Here is a 14,889-nt window from a genome sequence, read left to right on the forward strand (position 1 = left end):
TACCCCTACCACACCTCCAAGACACAGCTTTGGAGCTGACCACCTCTCATCCAGGTGCCCTTGTATTTCTTCACAAATTTCTCTCTCTGTGTAGTCTAAGAGACAAAAATGTCCTAGTTTGAACATTTCTTCAGGTCTTCACTCTCTTGTGGGGCTCCCCATGTATGTGCAAAAATTAATAAAACCTGCTAATTGCTTGCTACTCTATCTCGTGCTGATTTGTTTCCCAGACCCAACTGATGACCCATGTAAGAAGCAAGATGGGAAGAGGAGACCTTTAGCCTTGCCTGTGACCCAAACAATTAACATATCTCATCTGTGGGTTCAGATTCCAATCATGGGAGAAACTCAGCCTTTCAACAAACACAAATCTTATTTAATTTCTGTTATAAAATACTCATATATACAATTTTACATTCATGAATGAATGTGATCATAAATCTGTGATCATATTTTTTGGGTGAAATCTTTACTTTTTCTTTTCCTTTTGGTAGTTTCTGTCCTTCCCTCTCTTATCCTTCCCACTCCAGTAGTTTATTTCTCTACTTTAATCTAGTAAAGATTCTTTCTTGACTTTCTGTGTAAATATACAGAAATATGTGTGTGTGTATGTGTGTGTATATACACATTTAGGGGACCACTGTTATCTACAATGGCATTACAGTAGATTCACTTTTATGTATCTTCTTTCATTATTGAATAGTATCTGTGAAATTCCTTCAAAGCATAAAGCATACGTCTAATTGTCTCTTAATGGCTATATATTTTACAGTGTGCATGATTCATGTTGTCAGGCCACTTTTGATGAACACTGCCACTGTTCCCAGACTGTTAATGTGTGTGGTCAGACTGTTTCCAGAGACTCTTTAATGCTTTATATTCCTCCTCCTCCACATTTTGCTAGCAATAGGTATTATTGCTTTTTATTTATTTTCTCACTTACTTCTATCTCCATTTCCTAGTCCCAGCCACATCACCCCAGGAAACCATTCTAATGCTTAATGCATATACTTTCACTTTTGTTTCCTTTTAACCTGTTTGTTATGTGTATACATTCTTTATTTATGTATATGGCATATCTCAGAGATCTGTTAAGTTTTTCACTCAGCATTTGTTTTTAAGATTTACCTACTCTGAAACACTGGAAGGCCTGACAGGTGAAATGTGGTATTTCATTACTTTAATTTATATTTCTTTAAGCTTTTATGTAAATTGTCAAATTATGTTCTTTGCCCCTTTTGGTATTTTGATTTTTGTAGCAGTTGGGTTGTTTGCATCCTTTTATTATTCTAAGTATCAACATACATACTCTTGAATATGTATTTTTGGTGCACATACAGCTGTGTTTCAACTGAGTATCTGGGTGTAGAATCCTTGGCCTATAGGAATTCAATTAAGTGCCTATGTTTAGCTCTGCCAAACAATTTTCCAAAGTGGCTTTACTTACTTACAATCCTACTATTAGTGAATTAGTGCTCCTGTGGTTCATATACCCTTGCCAACATTTGGCATTGTCAGTGTTTTGAATTTTAGCCATTTTAATGATTGTATAATAGAACTACAATGTGACTTTATTTTTTAAAAAATTTATTTATTTATTTGAAAGGCAGAGTTACAGAGAGAGAGAGAGAGAGAAGTCTTCCATCCACTGGTTCACTCCCCAAATGGCTGCAATGGTTGGAGCTGTGCTGATCTGAAACCAGGAACCAGGAGCTTCTTCCAGGTCTCCCATGTGGGTGCAGGGGGCCCAAGTACTTGGGCCATCTTCTACTGCTTTTCCAGGCCATAGCAAAGAGCTGAATCGGAAATGGAGCAGCCAGGTCTCTAATCGGCACCCAAATGGGATTTTGGCACTGCAGGCAACAATTTACCCGCTAGGCCACAGCACTGGCCCCCACTGTGACTTTAAATTGCAACCTCTGATCATTAATTGACTGGAACACATTTTCATTTCTTTATTGTCCAGCTGGATACCCAGCTTTGTTGAGTATCCACTCAAGTCTATTGTCTTGTTTTCTTTTGGATTATTTTTCTTACTGACATGGAGGAGTTTCTATTATATTCTGAATATAAGCCTTATGTTGGTTATGCACATATTGCAAATATATTTTCTCATTCTGTGAATTGCCTTTCACTTTCTTATGATGTAGCTCAATTTATCAATGTTTCCCTTCATGGCAAGTGATTTTTTTGTGTGTCTTTTTATGAATTCTTTCTGTGTCCTAAATCCAAGAAGATATTCTCCTGTTTCTTCTAAAAAAAATCACTAGGTTTATTGTTGTATTTTTCACTTTTTGACTTAAAACCAACTGGAATTGTTATTTGTCAAGATCTGCAATTTGGCCCTACTTAGAGGCATATATTAGCCTATTACTATTTCATTAGTGCTGACTGAACACATGATATTCACAGCTCAGAGGAAAAAGTGACTTTTTTACTTATAAGAGCAGTATCCTCAGCTTCGTGTTTACATTGTTTTCCATGCCCCTCCAAATTCCATGGAGGTAGAGTTGGTGGGCCTAGATGAACACTTACTGTTACAGCTGCAATGTTTGTGTCTCAAATCCCTATGCTGAAATCTATTTACTTTGGAAAGCAAATAGATCATGACAGTGGAGTCCTTATGAACAGGATTAGTGTACTTATTGAAAAGACTGCCAAGAGCTCTTTAGCTCCTTCCTCCACATGAGGATCAAATGAGAAGTCAACAGTCTGCAACCCAGAAGAACTAGGCCATGCTGCCCTGCAGATAGTGTATTTGTAGCCTCCAGAACTGCGAAAAGTAACTTTCTGTTGTTTATAAGCACCTAGTCTATGGTATTTTGTTATAGTGGCCTGAATTTACTAAGATACTTGCCCATGCTGTGGGTGAAGAACACAGAATTTAAAGGATTTCCTGCTTTCGTAGGAAGCTGAAAGCTGAAGCAAGTCCACTTTTTTTTTTTTTTCCCTGACAGGCAGAGTGGACAGTGAAAGAGACAGAGAGAAAGGTCTTTCTTTGCCGTTGGTTCACCCTCCAATGGCTGCCACAGCCGAATCCAGGAGCCAGGTGCTTCTCCTGGTCTCCCATGCGGGTGCAGGGCCCAAGCACTTGGGCCATCCTCCACTGCACTCCTGGGTTACAGCAGAGAGCTATCTGGAAGGGGCATAGCTGGGACAGAATCCGGCGCCCCGACCAGGACTAGAACCCGGTGTGCTGGCGCTGTAGGCAGAGGATTAGCCTATTGAGTTGTGGTGCCGGCTGCAAGTCCACCTTTTGTTCAGAGGGAGAAAGCACTTCATCTCTTAAGGTTACTTGGTACAAACATAAACTGGCCTACATACAGAGTGGCCAGGATTTTGCATTTTTTACATACTCAACAAGAACATGCAAGTCAACGGCAGACTGCCTCTCATAACGATCCACCTCAACTTGTTCTTGGCTGAACTCAATATTTACATAAGTACACCACTCTGTCAGTTACTCTAATTAATTTCACCAACAGAGGCTGGGATTCTCACAAGATTATGTTAAATCTATAGTTGAAGTCACAGGTCATTGCCATCTGTTACAAGCTGAGTTGTGTCACCTCAAAATTCAGATATCGAAAAGTTGATCTGAAAACTCATGGAAATGAAGCAGACCTAGAATAGCAAACACAATCTTAGAGAAAAGCAAAGTTGGAGGACTTACACTTCTCTATTTCAGAACTTATTACGAAGACAGGATGGTTCTTGAGAAAAAAGACATAGACCAATGGAAGGAGTTAAGGATTCAGAAATAAACTCTCACATTTATAATCAGTTGATTTTCAACAAGGATGCCAAGCAAATCATTGAGGGAAATAATGTTGAAGGTCAAAGCCCCAGTATTTCAGATGATGACCGTTTTTGGAGATAAAGCCTTTCAAGAGGTGATTGTTAAAATGAAGCTAAGCGGGTGGGCCCTAGCCCATGTGACTGGTGTTTTTATTGGAAAAGGAAATTTGGATACACACAGAAATACCAAGGATGCCTGTGAACACAGGAAAGACCATGCAAGGGCAAAGCAAGAAGGCAGTCATCTACAAGTCAATCACAGAGGCCTCAGAAGAAATCAAAGGGGTAAGTGCTATTGCACAATGGGCTAAACTGCCACTTGGTATGCTGATATCAGATTGCCTAGCTCAGATCACTGGTACTCCACACTTGTGATCCAGCTTCCGGCCAATGCACCTAAGAAGAATTAGATTATGACCCAAGTGCTTGGGAGGCCACCTAGATAGAGTTCTTAGCCTAGCCTAACCCTAGCTGTTGAAGGCATTTGGAGCATTAGCAGCACAGATGGAAGATTTGTCTATCTCTCTGTCACTCTGGCTTTCAAATAAATAAATAATAACTTTTTTTTTTAAAAAAAAAAGGAAATATAATTGCTTAAAAACACAGAAAAAAATCAAATCTACCAACACCCTTCCCAATCTGCATGTCTTTTATTTCATTTTCTTGTAGAATTACCCTAACTAGAACCACCAGTAAGTGCAGTGTTAAACAGAAGTGGCAACAGTGGGCATCCTTGTCGTTGATCTTAGTCTTTCACCATTAAGAACGAAGTTAGTTGTGGGTACATTAGTACCTGTCATCAGTTGATTCCCTTCAATTCACAGCTTGCTGCATGTTCTTATCATGAAAGGATGCTGGATTCTGTTCAATGCTTTTTCTGCATTGAGATGATTAGGTGGATTTTGCCTTCTATTTACAAGGTATACTGCATTGATTGATTTTGATATGCTGAATCAACCTGAAGTGGAATAAATCAGGCCTGAGTTGCCTTATAATACATGGGTCATTTTTCTTGAGCTTCTTTCAAGATTTTCTCTTTATCTTTAGCTTCAGAGTTTTTACTAAATTTCCATGTGTGAATTTGTGTTTGTCCCATGTGAATTTCATTGAATTTCTTGGATGTGTAGCTTAATGTTTCTCGTTACCTTTGGAAAGATTTTAGCTATTGCTTATTCAAGTATTTTCTTCTGCTCTTTTCTGTTTAGTCTTTTTCATCCTCTTTCCTCTCATTTTTGGACTGTACACCGCTCTTCACTGATTTACCTTCAAGCTTATTAATCTCTTCTTCTGCCAGGTCTGAGTTTCTCTAGTAAGTTTTTATTTTGGTTATTATACTTTTGAATTTCCATTTGGTTCTTTTAAAATATTAATTTCTATCTTGATTAATGTCCTCTCTTCGATGAGACAGTGTCATTTATTTTTAAAAACTGAAGAGTCACACAATACATTATTTTAAGGTACATAATTCAGTGGTATTTTGTCCCTTCACAATCATGTGCAACAAACACTTTTATTTAGTGCCAAAATGTTTTCATCAGTGCCAGATGTGAGAACTATCAATTTTCTGTCACTATGGATTTATCTGTTTGATATATTTCATATAAATGGATTCATACAATATGCAGTCTTTTGTGTCCAGCTTCTTCTACTTAGCATATGTTCTTCAGGTTCATCTGTTGTATAATTTATTGGTAGCTCATTTCTCCTAATGATTAATATTCCATTATACATGTCATTCTGTTTACTGACTCACCAACTAATAAAGAGCTGGGTTGTTTCCACCTTTTGGCTAACATTCATAGTACTGCTGTGAACATTTAAGAACAAGTATTTTTTAAATACCCCATTTGTTTTCTTGGGAAGATAAACAGGAGTGGGATTTTGGTAATTCTAGGTTTAACTTTGAGGAATTGTCAACTGTTTTCCTTTTTACTTCTTTAAGCATAGCTTCCTTTACTTCTTTGAACACAATTATAATAGCTTCTTTTGTCTTTGCTATGCCCAACATCTGAGCCCTCTTAAAGGTAGTTTCTATTGCCTGCTCCTCATCCTTTCCCATTCTTCACAACTGAGTCACAATTTGTTTCTGTTTATCTTGAAATCTTTTATAGAAAACTGGACAGTTTAGATAATATGGAGTAGCAACTCTGGGTACTTAACTCCCAAGGAATGTGTTGTTTATTTCTTTTTTTTTTTTAAGTGATGTGGCTGGATTATTTTAGTGATATCTATTTCTCATTGTAAACAACTAATTGTACTGCTCAAGGTGCATAGTCTTGGAAACCACCATTCTAGGATGACAGTGACTTAGAAGGACTCTATTAGACTATCTCCTCTGATTACTCTGTTAAGCTGCCATGGTTATTAGATCCAGGTGTCAGCCTCCACTCATTGCAAATTTATTGCTACAGTATTTCCAACGATACCTGGGGTACAAATTGCTCCGCAATCATATCCAATTCAGTTTGGGCTCCTCTGCAAGGGATATTTTTTGAGGCCAGTGTTTGAGGCTTGTTTTGACTGTAGGTGGGTTCTTCTTATAGGTCTCTTTTCTTGGTTCTTTGTCAACTAGATGGACTATGGCTTAGCTGTGCCTCACGAGGTTACCAGTCTCTTTTAAACTGCTTACCACCAAAATACCCAATTTTTGAGAACCCTTAAATTTGCGCTTCCCTATATTCTGTCTCAAATAAAGTCAATTTCTTAATGAAGAGCTTTAGAACTTTGTTTTGTGACCTGCCATTCCACTGGGAAAAATTTTAGAGCTACAGTCTTAGAGCTGGGACAGAGACATAAACTTGCTTTTCTTCAAGTGACACCCTTGCTGCTGGTGGGATCTAGTCTTAGCTTGTGTATTCTGTGATGGAAACCCTGTCGCATGAATGATCTGGAATAACAGAGACTGGGATCCCAGTATTCTCACCAAGTCATGCTGAGATATTTTCAGCCTTAAAAATGGAGGCTCAGTGGAAGCAACAATCCTTAAAACTGTTGGCCACGTCTGCTTGCAATGTAGCCTCTGCACAAGTAGCTGGGTCTGGTGGGAGGAGTGATGAGAAATGCTGGCAGTCTGCCCTTCCTATGAAGTTTCCAAATCCCTTGGGTAGAAACTACAGAAAAGGTAGACCTGTCATCTTGTCCAACTTCCATGGAGTGGAACTTCTAATCAAGCTGAGGTAGGTAGCAGGTGGTGGAGGGATGTAGCAGATTTCGATCAAATACCACAGACTCTGGGGCCAGCACTGTGGCTTAACAGGTTAGGCCACCACCTGCAATGCCAGCATCCTATATGGGTGCTGGTTCAAGCCCCAGCTGCTCATTTCAGATCCAGCTCCATGCTAATGCGCCTTGGAATGCAGCAGAGGATGGTCTAAGTGCTTGGGCCCCTGCACACATGTGTGAGACTTGGAAGAAACTTCTGGTTCCTGGCTTTGGCTTGGCCTAGGCCTGGCTGTTGCGGCCATTTGGGGAGTGAATCAGTGGATGGAAGATCTCTCTTTCTCTCTCTCTCTCTGGGGAGTGAATCAGTGGATGGAAGATCCCTCTCTCTCTCTCTCTCTCTCTCTGTGTGTGTGTGTGTGTGTGTAACTCTGCCTTTCCAATAAATAAGTCTTTAAAAAAAAAAAAACACCACAGACTCTAACCGTTCTTGTTAGGTTTTAATATATTTTCTTCAATAGATGTTTCTTCATATGCTGCATGCACTTAGGAGAATGTCCAGTAACTTCAAAAGTTGGCTTTGGGGGCCAGTTCTGTGACACAGTGGATTAAGCCACATCCTGCAGTGCTGTATCCCACAGGGGTGCTGGTTGGAGTCCCGGCTGCTTCACTTCCAATCCAGCTCCCTGCTAAGACACCTGGGAAAGCAGTGAGAGATGGCCCAAGTCTCTGTGCCCCTGCACCCATGTGGGAGACCTGGAATAATCTCTTGGTTCCTGGCTTCAGCCTGGGACAACCCTAGCCATTGTGGCCATCTGAGTGAACCAGTGGATGGAAGATCTCTCTGTCCTCTCTGTAACTCTACCTTTCAAGCAAATAAATAAATCTTCAAAAAATTATAAAGTTTTGTTTTATAATTTCTAAAAGTTACGTAATTTCAAAGGTGGGCAGATACATGGAACTCTCACACTATCACCTGTTAAGTCCGCTAAATATCAATATTTTCATCCATTTAACATGTCTGGATTCAATTAATAAGAAATACTCCTTTCCTTTCAAGTACACACTGTTTCTTTCAAATGAATTGATCATTTCAAGTTTCTTACTTTAAGGTATTTCTACTCTAGTGGATTCCAAAACTTTTTTTGGAAGTGGTAGAGTGTATGTATATGTGTATGTTACATCCATGTATCAAAAGGAAACCATAAAATTGTTAAGATATGTTAAAAACTGAGATGAGGTAGTTTCCCATTACATGGCTCATGGTCAGTTAGGTCTTTCGTATGTCTATGTATCATTCTAGGTATGCTAACAATGCTCTTTTACTTGGACCATTCTTCAGATGGGTTATAGAAGCAGCAAGCAATTCTGAGTACCTCCTACCCTTGAATAAAAAGAGTAAGCATGCTTACTTCTTATAAAGCAGTGCATTCTCAAGGGCACATGTTGTGGCATAGAGGGTTAAATTACCACTTGGGATGCCCATATGTATTACAGTGCCTGGTTTGAGTCCCTTCTCCTCCATTTCTTATCTAGATTCCTCCTAATGTACCTGGGAGGCACTGGATGACAGCCCAAGTGCTTGGGCCCTTGCCCCCTTTGTGGGAAACACAGGTGGAATTCCAGGATCCAGGTTTCATTGTGGCCCAGCCCAGATGTTGTGGGTATCTGGGAAGTGAACCTGCAAATGGAAGATGTCTCTCTGTGTGTCTATGTGTGTGTGTGTGTGCATTCCCCAAGCTTAGTTTTCTATTCCTAAAATGTACCCAAAACATAGGAGCCATTCCTCTGAGTCCTCTGGGTCATCCCTGTGGGATATGCGGTAAAAGGAGAACTGGGGAAAACATGCTAAAGCTTAAGTTGCCTGCTGTGCTCTAAGTTTTTCATCTCTAAGTTAGGAATCTTGTATGTTCTGCTAGCATCCATGAAACAAAAGTATTAGTGTATAAATAAGGTAAGCTTTTAAATCCAAGATTTGACAGTTTGGTAATAAAAATTGGATCCTGAGAGAAACATAGTTTTATGGAATGGGAAGGATGTCAGTTTTGTGATCACATTTGGGGACATGAGAAGATTCCTTAAGATTTGTTATCAAATACTTTCACCAAGGTAAAGGGGGAAGGAATGAATGTCTCCACATATTGATGCAGCTAAGTGATAGAAATAGGAGTCAAACAAACCATGTTAATGGTTCCATGTTGGAAGAGGAAGGCATGATATTGTAACAATTGAGCAGCAAGCCAAGTGGCTTCAGTTGGAAGCCAAAATGATTGTGGTTTCTGAGGCAATTGATCTATAATGTGGAAATATATGGTTTCAGTAGTGAGGACCTTGCTATGTGATAACACCAAAAAGATCAATTCTTTTGGTTGAGCCACAGGTAGGCAGATCCTCAAAAAAGAGTAAATGTAAAGTCTCATAGGGTATGTACCTCCTTCCATAGTCTGACTTGACCAGTGAGGGTGATCAGAGTGATGGGGATTGGGATGGTCAAGATTACCAAACCCTATGGGGTAAAATGCATTGATGTCCATTGGGATAGCAACAAAAGGAACTTTCAGTCCAGACAGTTGCTGGGATGTACCCAGGGGAGGAAGCAGTATCTGTGTTCAGATGACAATGGGAAGCAAAGAAGAAAAAAGTATGCTGTCACTCTCATCATTCCCCAGGAGCTAGCTTTTCATATTGCTCTGCATTCCCTACATTACCATGTAGTCTCCTGTTAGCTGTACATATATTAAATTCCTAATCTCTAATCTCTCAGCAGAAAGACACCAACATTCAATTAATGGGATTTGGGTAAAGTTCTAGGTTGGGAAGAGAAGCTAAAGTGACCTTATTGGTGGAGCCTTTCAGGTCAATGTACTTCTGTGGTTTTCACCACTGAATGTATTATTGCTATTGATGTGTTACACGGTTAATGTGTTACACGGTCACATACATGTGTGACATCCTTGTCCATGAATGCAACAGTAGGTTCCAGCACTGCCACTTGGAAATAGGTGATAAGGAACATGTAGTCCCCCTCAACATCCCTGTCCTCTCTCTTTCTCTCTTCCTCAGTCTTCTTCATCTTGGCCCTTTAGTATCTTCTTCTCTGAGTTCAACTGTGCAGGTTGTACCATGTGTTTCCCATAGTAAGTGGCTTCTCTTTCACTCCAGTTCCTTCCAGCTGCATCAGAACAGAAACAAATTATACAGTTCTTAAAATGCTGCTGTGAGGATTACTGAATGGCCCATACAGACCATCCAAAAAACCCACTGGTCAAACAAAACAGTTTATTAAATTTACTTCAGGAAGGAAGACCAACTTGACAGTTTTGGTAGTGTCTCAAAAGGGGAGAGTTAGGCAAGCACATGCATATTTTCGGATGTAAGCTCTAGAAGTTTAAGTAGGTCTTATCCCCACCAAGATGGGGAATAAGTCAGGATTGGGCAAGGTTTGTGAAGTAAGGTTAAGACTGACAAACATGAGGTCTTGAAACATTCCTTGATAAGCAATCTGTACTGACAAACGTTTGCCCTAATAAAGAAAATGTCCTGAGCCAAGTGTTTATTGAAATGACTGATTTCTGAAATTTCCCAGAGGAAAAAGTTACATCAGCAGAAGCAGTCTCAATTTTCAGTTCTAAAAGCTGATGCAGGTGGTACTCAGTTATCAAGAGAAAATGAAAGTGGTCAACTACATACTGAAAGTCTTCAAAACTCATAAAGAAAGGGGTAAGGAAAGAGGCAATCATCCCATTCTACATGAATTGCTCTTGATTTTATAATTAAAAGAAATGACCAGTTGATATTTGGCCAGTTATACAGCAAATTGATCCAACAAAGAATTAATTTTTGGCTAAATGGCTTGCTTCTAATCCAAGTGATGCATAACACTTTGTCCTTTGCCTTTCTTCCTTCTCACTGTTCTCTCCCTTAAATGCAACCATGGTCTACTATCTTCTTCAAAGAGCACTTTACTCCCTACCTATCAGCTTTAATTCCTGATGTCTTTGATATTTAAAATTACATTCTACTTTCCACTTGATATTTCAACTGGATGTTCTGATTCATTTCCCCCTTAAGATTTTGTTCCTCTATAACTACCTGGTCACTATGCTCCTGGTTAACAAAGTTGAAATCTAGTGATTTCTGACGCTCCTCTTTACTTGGTCCCTCTATTCAAAACTGTTCACCAGATCCAGATCTGAAAGACTGTCTTAGTGCTCTTCACAGTGCTATCAGATAAGGAGCCAGAATCTATATCAAGCAGTTTTCTTCAAGAAGGGAGGCCTATCAGCTGGACTACACAGTGTGTTCAATGACAGAGCTGAATGCTATTCTGGCTCAAGCTCCTCACTTTGCTACAAATCACTAATGGCTGGCTGACCAGTTGCCAGTCTCAAACTGTGCCTAGTATTAAAAGGGCTCCAAAAGATGTTTCTAAAGGCAAATATGGACCCCTTATGTGGAGGACCCCATGCCAGCATGACAAGGTATGCCATGTGGTCACCTTTTTTGCTTTATGGCCAAGTTTTACATAATTTTCTTGACAGGTGTCATTCTATTTCTTCTTTTTCATCAGTCCAGCCACATGAATATGTTCATATACGCTCTTGACTTTCCTAACAGCTGCATAAGACTCCAAATACCTCTCCCAGGGATGGACTCTAGGTTCCTGCTACCAGAAATAATCATGCAAAAAACATCTTCACAGCAGTTGGGGCTCCACTTATCTTTCTGCAGGATTGTGCAACAGTCTTCCTATTGCCAACTTCTACATAATGCAAGACTCTCTCTGCTCCCAGCACAGTTCCAAAACTCTGAGTTCCCAGCTGCTATAAAATTCAATACTTCATTCTGGGACTTTTAATTATCAGGCTTTGTTTCACTACTCTGCTGTTCATATTGAATCCTCCAGGCAAACTGGAATAATACTTTCTGGTCTTCTTACATATTTCTAACCACACTGTGTGTTTAAGACTTTACATTCTTAAATATATATTTTTAAATTTATTTGAAAGGCAAAGTGACAGAGAAAGTAAGAGATCTTCCATCTGTTGGTTCACTACTCAAATGGCTGCAAGGGCCAGGGTTGGGCCAGGCCAAAGGCAGGAACTAGGAACTCCATCTAGATACCCCATGCCAGTGGCAGGGGCCCACGTACTTGGGACATCTTTTGCTGCTTTTCCAGGTGCATTAGCAGGGAGCTGGATTGGAAACAGTGCAGTTGGGACTCTAACTAGTGCTTTACTATGGGATGTCTCATCACAAGTGGTGGTTTAATCTGCTGTGCCACAATGCCAATCCCAGGACTTGACTCTTACTTCATTCCCTCCGAGATGTGTTTCCCCACATTTGCAACTGTCAGGTGATATTCAAATATAATCCCTTAAACAAAGCCTGTTCCTAAACTGTATGTGTGTTCTTTTCCTCATCAGAAATTTCAAACATGTTGTTAAAATCCTCCTTTCTGCTACTGTTCTACCTATAATATAGTTATTTATATACTATCTTATACTAGCTCTGCAAGTCTGCACATCCTTTATGCTAGCTATTTCCCATGATCTTCAGCATGGTGCTTCACGAGCCCTAAGTGCTGTTCAAATATATGCTTAGCTGATCTGAGCAACTACTGGGAGTAAGAATTGCAGAAATTCGGAGACAAAAAACTTGATTCTGGCACAGGAATTTAAAGAGTCATTTCCATGGAACCTTCTGCAAGACTTCAGGAAAGACAAACTAAGAGACAGGAATTAAAGCGAGCTGTAAAGAAAGCTTAGGACATAGGTAACACATCCCTTGTTAGCTTGCTTGCTGCAGTAGGCAGGAAATAATAATAAGTCAAATAAAAGAACATTAATTATGTGCCAAGCACTATGAGCTTTACATGTACTGGCTTTTAGTCTTCATGTTCTCTATTTACAAATGAGAAAAGCGAAAGTGAGACAGGTTATATCATCTGCTCAGGATTGTAAAGCAAGTGAACGTTAGGTGAATGGAAAGAACCCAGGTAGTCTGTCTTCCTAGCTTGCCCTCTTAACCACTACTCTAAACTGCCTTCACTGATGAAAATAAAATCCAGTTTGCCTCAGGTGTTAAAATTTACACCAAAAATGGCAAAATCTGCTTCTTAGGACTCTGCACAAGTCTGAACCTACAAAGAGAGAACTGGTTTCTCTTTTACAAGTCCTTGAAGTGAGGGCCAGGAGTTTAGGAGAAACAGCAGGAGCTCCAACAGGCCGTAGCCCACTGTTTTTAGAAAGACTTCGATAGACTGAGATTGTTCACTATGAACGGGCTCAAAGCTCACGCGGAGAGCAATCTGCAATACAATTTTTGATGTGAAGTAATGACAATAACTAGCATCCAGTGGTGCTTATTCTATGCAAAGCATCCCTTCGAGGCCACTCCAAGAGAAAGGCCCAGAGAAAGGCCCAGGAGAGCGAGAAGCGCTGAGTCCTCCCGGGTCACGGGGCTGGATGAGGGCAGGGCCCGGGCGGAACCCAGAAATCTCGACCATGGTCAAGCGTCCGTGTTCGCCCCTGCGGCAGGGGCTGGCAGCCCCACGGGCGCTTTTTGTTCTGTCAAGGCTGCGAGAGGCCAAGAAGCAGCGGGCGCGGAGCTGTGAGGCTGCCTGCGGGCGCGGGACCCTCGTCGGGGAGCCCGGGGCCGGGCGACCGGAGCCAGCCGCCCTGCAGCCCGTCAGGACAGTGTCCCAGGACCGGGAGCGACGAGTCGGGGACCCAGGAGCGGAAGCGCAGCGGGGCTTCCTCGGAGGCCGGGGTGGGAAAGGGGGGGAGAGGGGGGCCGCGCAGGGACGGGGAGGTGCCTGGCGGGACGGGCCGGACTCACAGTTCCAGGAGCTGACTGACCCGCTGCAGGCCGGGCATCGCGGCCGCCCTCAAAGCCTCTTCCGCGTTCCCGGGGCGTCCCGGACCCAGCCAGGAACCGTCCTCCAACTACCGCCTCCTGCGCGACGCGCAGGCCCGCGTGACGTCACGGAGTCGTCCGGCAACCGCGGCGTGGCCACGCCCGGGACTCCGGGGAGAGAGCGGAGCGCCCTGCTCGGGGCGGAGCCAGCGAGGGCGGGCGCGGGAGGGCGAGGTGTGAGAAAATGCAGAGAAGCCCTAAGCTGGGGCGAGGGATGCCGGGAGTCGTAGTTCCTCCGGGAGGCTCAGCGCGCGGCCCCGGGCGCTGGCGCGGCTGTTCCCGCCCTGCGAGGCGGGCCGGGCCGAGAGATCGCCCTGCAGCGTGCGCCGGGCGCTGGCCAGACCCGGGCCTCGCGCAGCGGACCCCCGCGCGGCTCTGCCGTTGGGCTGGGCGCTGTCGAGGGTCGCAGAGTGGCTGAGCGGAGCGGGCCGCGCGCCGAGGCTTGGTTCCGACCGTTCACCTCGCTCTCCGTCCCCGTGAGGTCGGCACCGCGTGCCCTCGCGGTGTGGATGCGGGCCCTCCGCGCCAGCACACAGGCCCCGTGCGCGTCGTCGTGCGTGCTGCCGCGGGCGCCCGCCGCTGCCCGGGGCCGTCTCCTCGGCCCTCGCACGCTGCTTTGCTGAGGGTTCTCCTGGTGGACTGCTCGGAGCCCGGGGTTGGTCTCCTCAGGATGCCGCTCGCTCGTTCCCCCTCAGTCAGGCCCTGGGCACCGCGGGCGGAGCGGGACCATCCCATGCTGTGCGCTGTAAGGGGCCGATGAGTGTGTGTTTTAGGTTTTGTGGATCATTCTGGCTGGGCCACAGGTATTCGACGTGTAGCTCCACAGCAGCCGTGGGGTGGGCATGTAGCATGGTGGTTAACATGGCCACCATCCCATTTCAGAATTCTTGGGTTCAGTAGGCAGTTCTGGCTCCTGACTCCAGCTTCCAGCTAATGCAGACCCTGGCGGCAGCAATGATGACTCACGTGGTTGGGTTCCTGCCACCCACATGGGAGGTCTGGATCGAGTTCTTG

The 14,889-nt window shown here is 43.0% G+C and overlaps 1 protein-coding gene across 5 annotated transcripts in view; it reads right to left on the bottom strand.

The window, feature by feature from the left end:
* Positions 1–13,918, bottom strand: part of AMN1 (antagonist of mitotic exit network 1 homolog) — a 37,176-nt gene extending 23,258 nt beyond the window's left edge. Inside the window, exons 1-2 of one of the 5 annotated variants that reach the window (XM_062195042.1) lie at positions 13,818–13,918; positions 9,899–10,129 (exon numbers count right to left, since the gene is read on the bottom strand). In XM_062195042.1, coding sequence (XP_062051026.1) covers positions 9,899–9,990 — 92 coding nt within the window. In that variant the 5' untranslated portion in view covers positions 9,991–10,129; positions 13,818–13,918. Of the gene's footprint in view, positions 1–4,591; positions 4,878–9,898; positions 10,130–13,797 lie in introns of those variants that run through there. The other 4 variants (XM_062195041.1, XM_062195044.1, XM_062195045.1 and 1 more) reach the window with 4 other exon arrangements.
* Positions 13,919–14,889: the final 971 nt, after the last annotated feature.

The sequence above is a fragment of the Lepus europaeus genome, chromosome 6 (genome assembly GCF_033115175.1).
Source record: "Lepus europaeus isolate LE1 chromosome 6, mLepTim1.pri, whole genome shotgun sequence".
NCBI classification, from domain to species: Eukaryota; Metazoa; Chordata; class Mammalia; order Lagomorpha; family Leporidae; genus Lepus; species Lepus europaeus.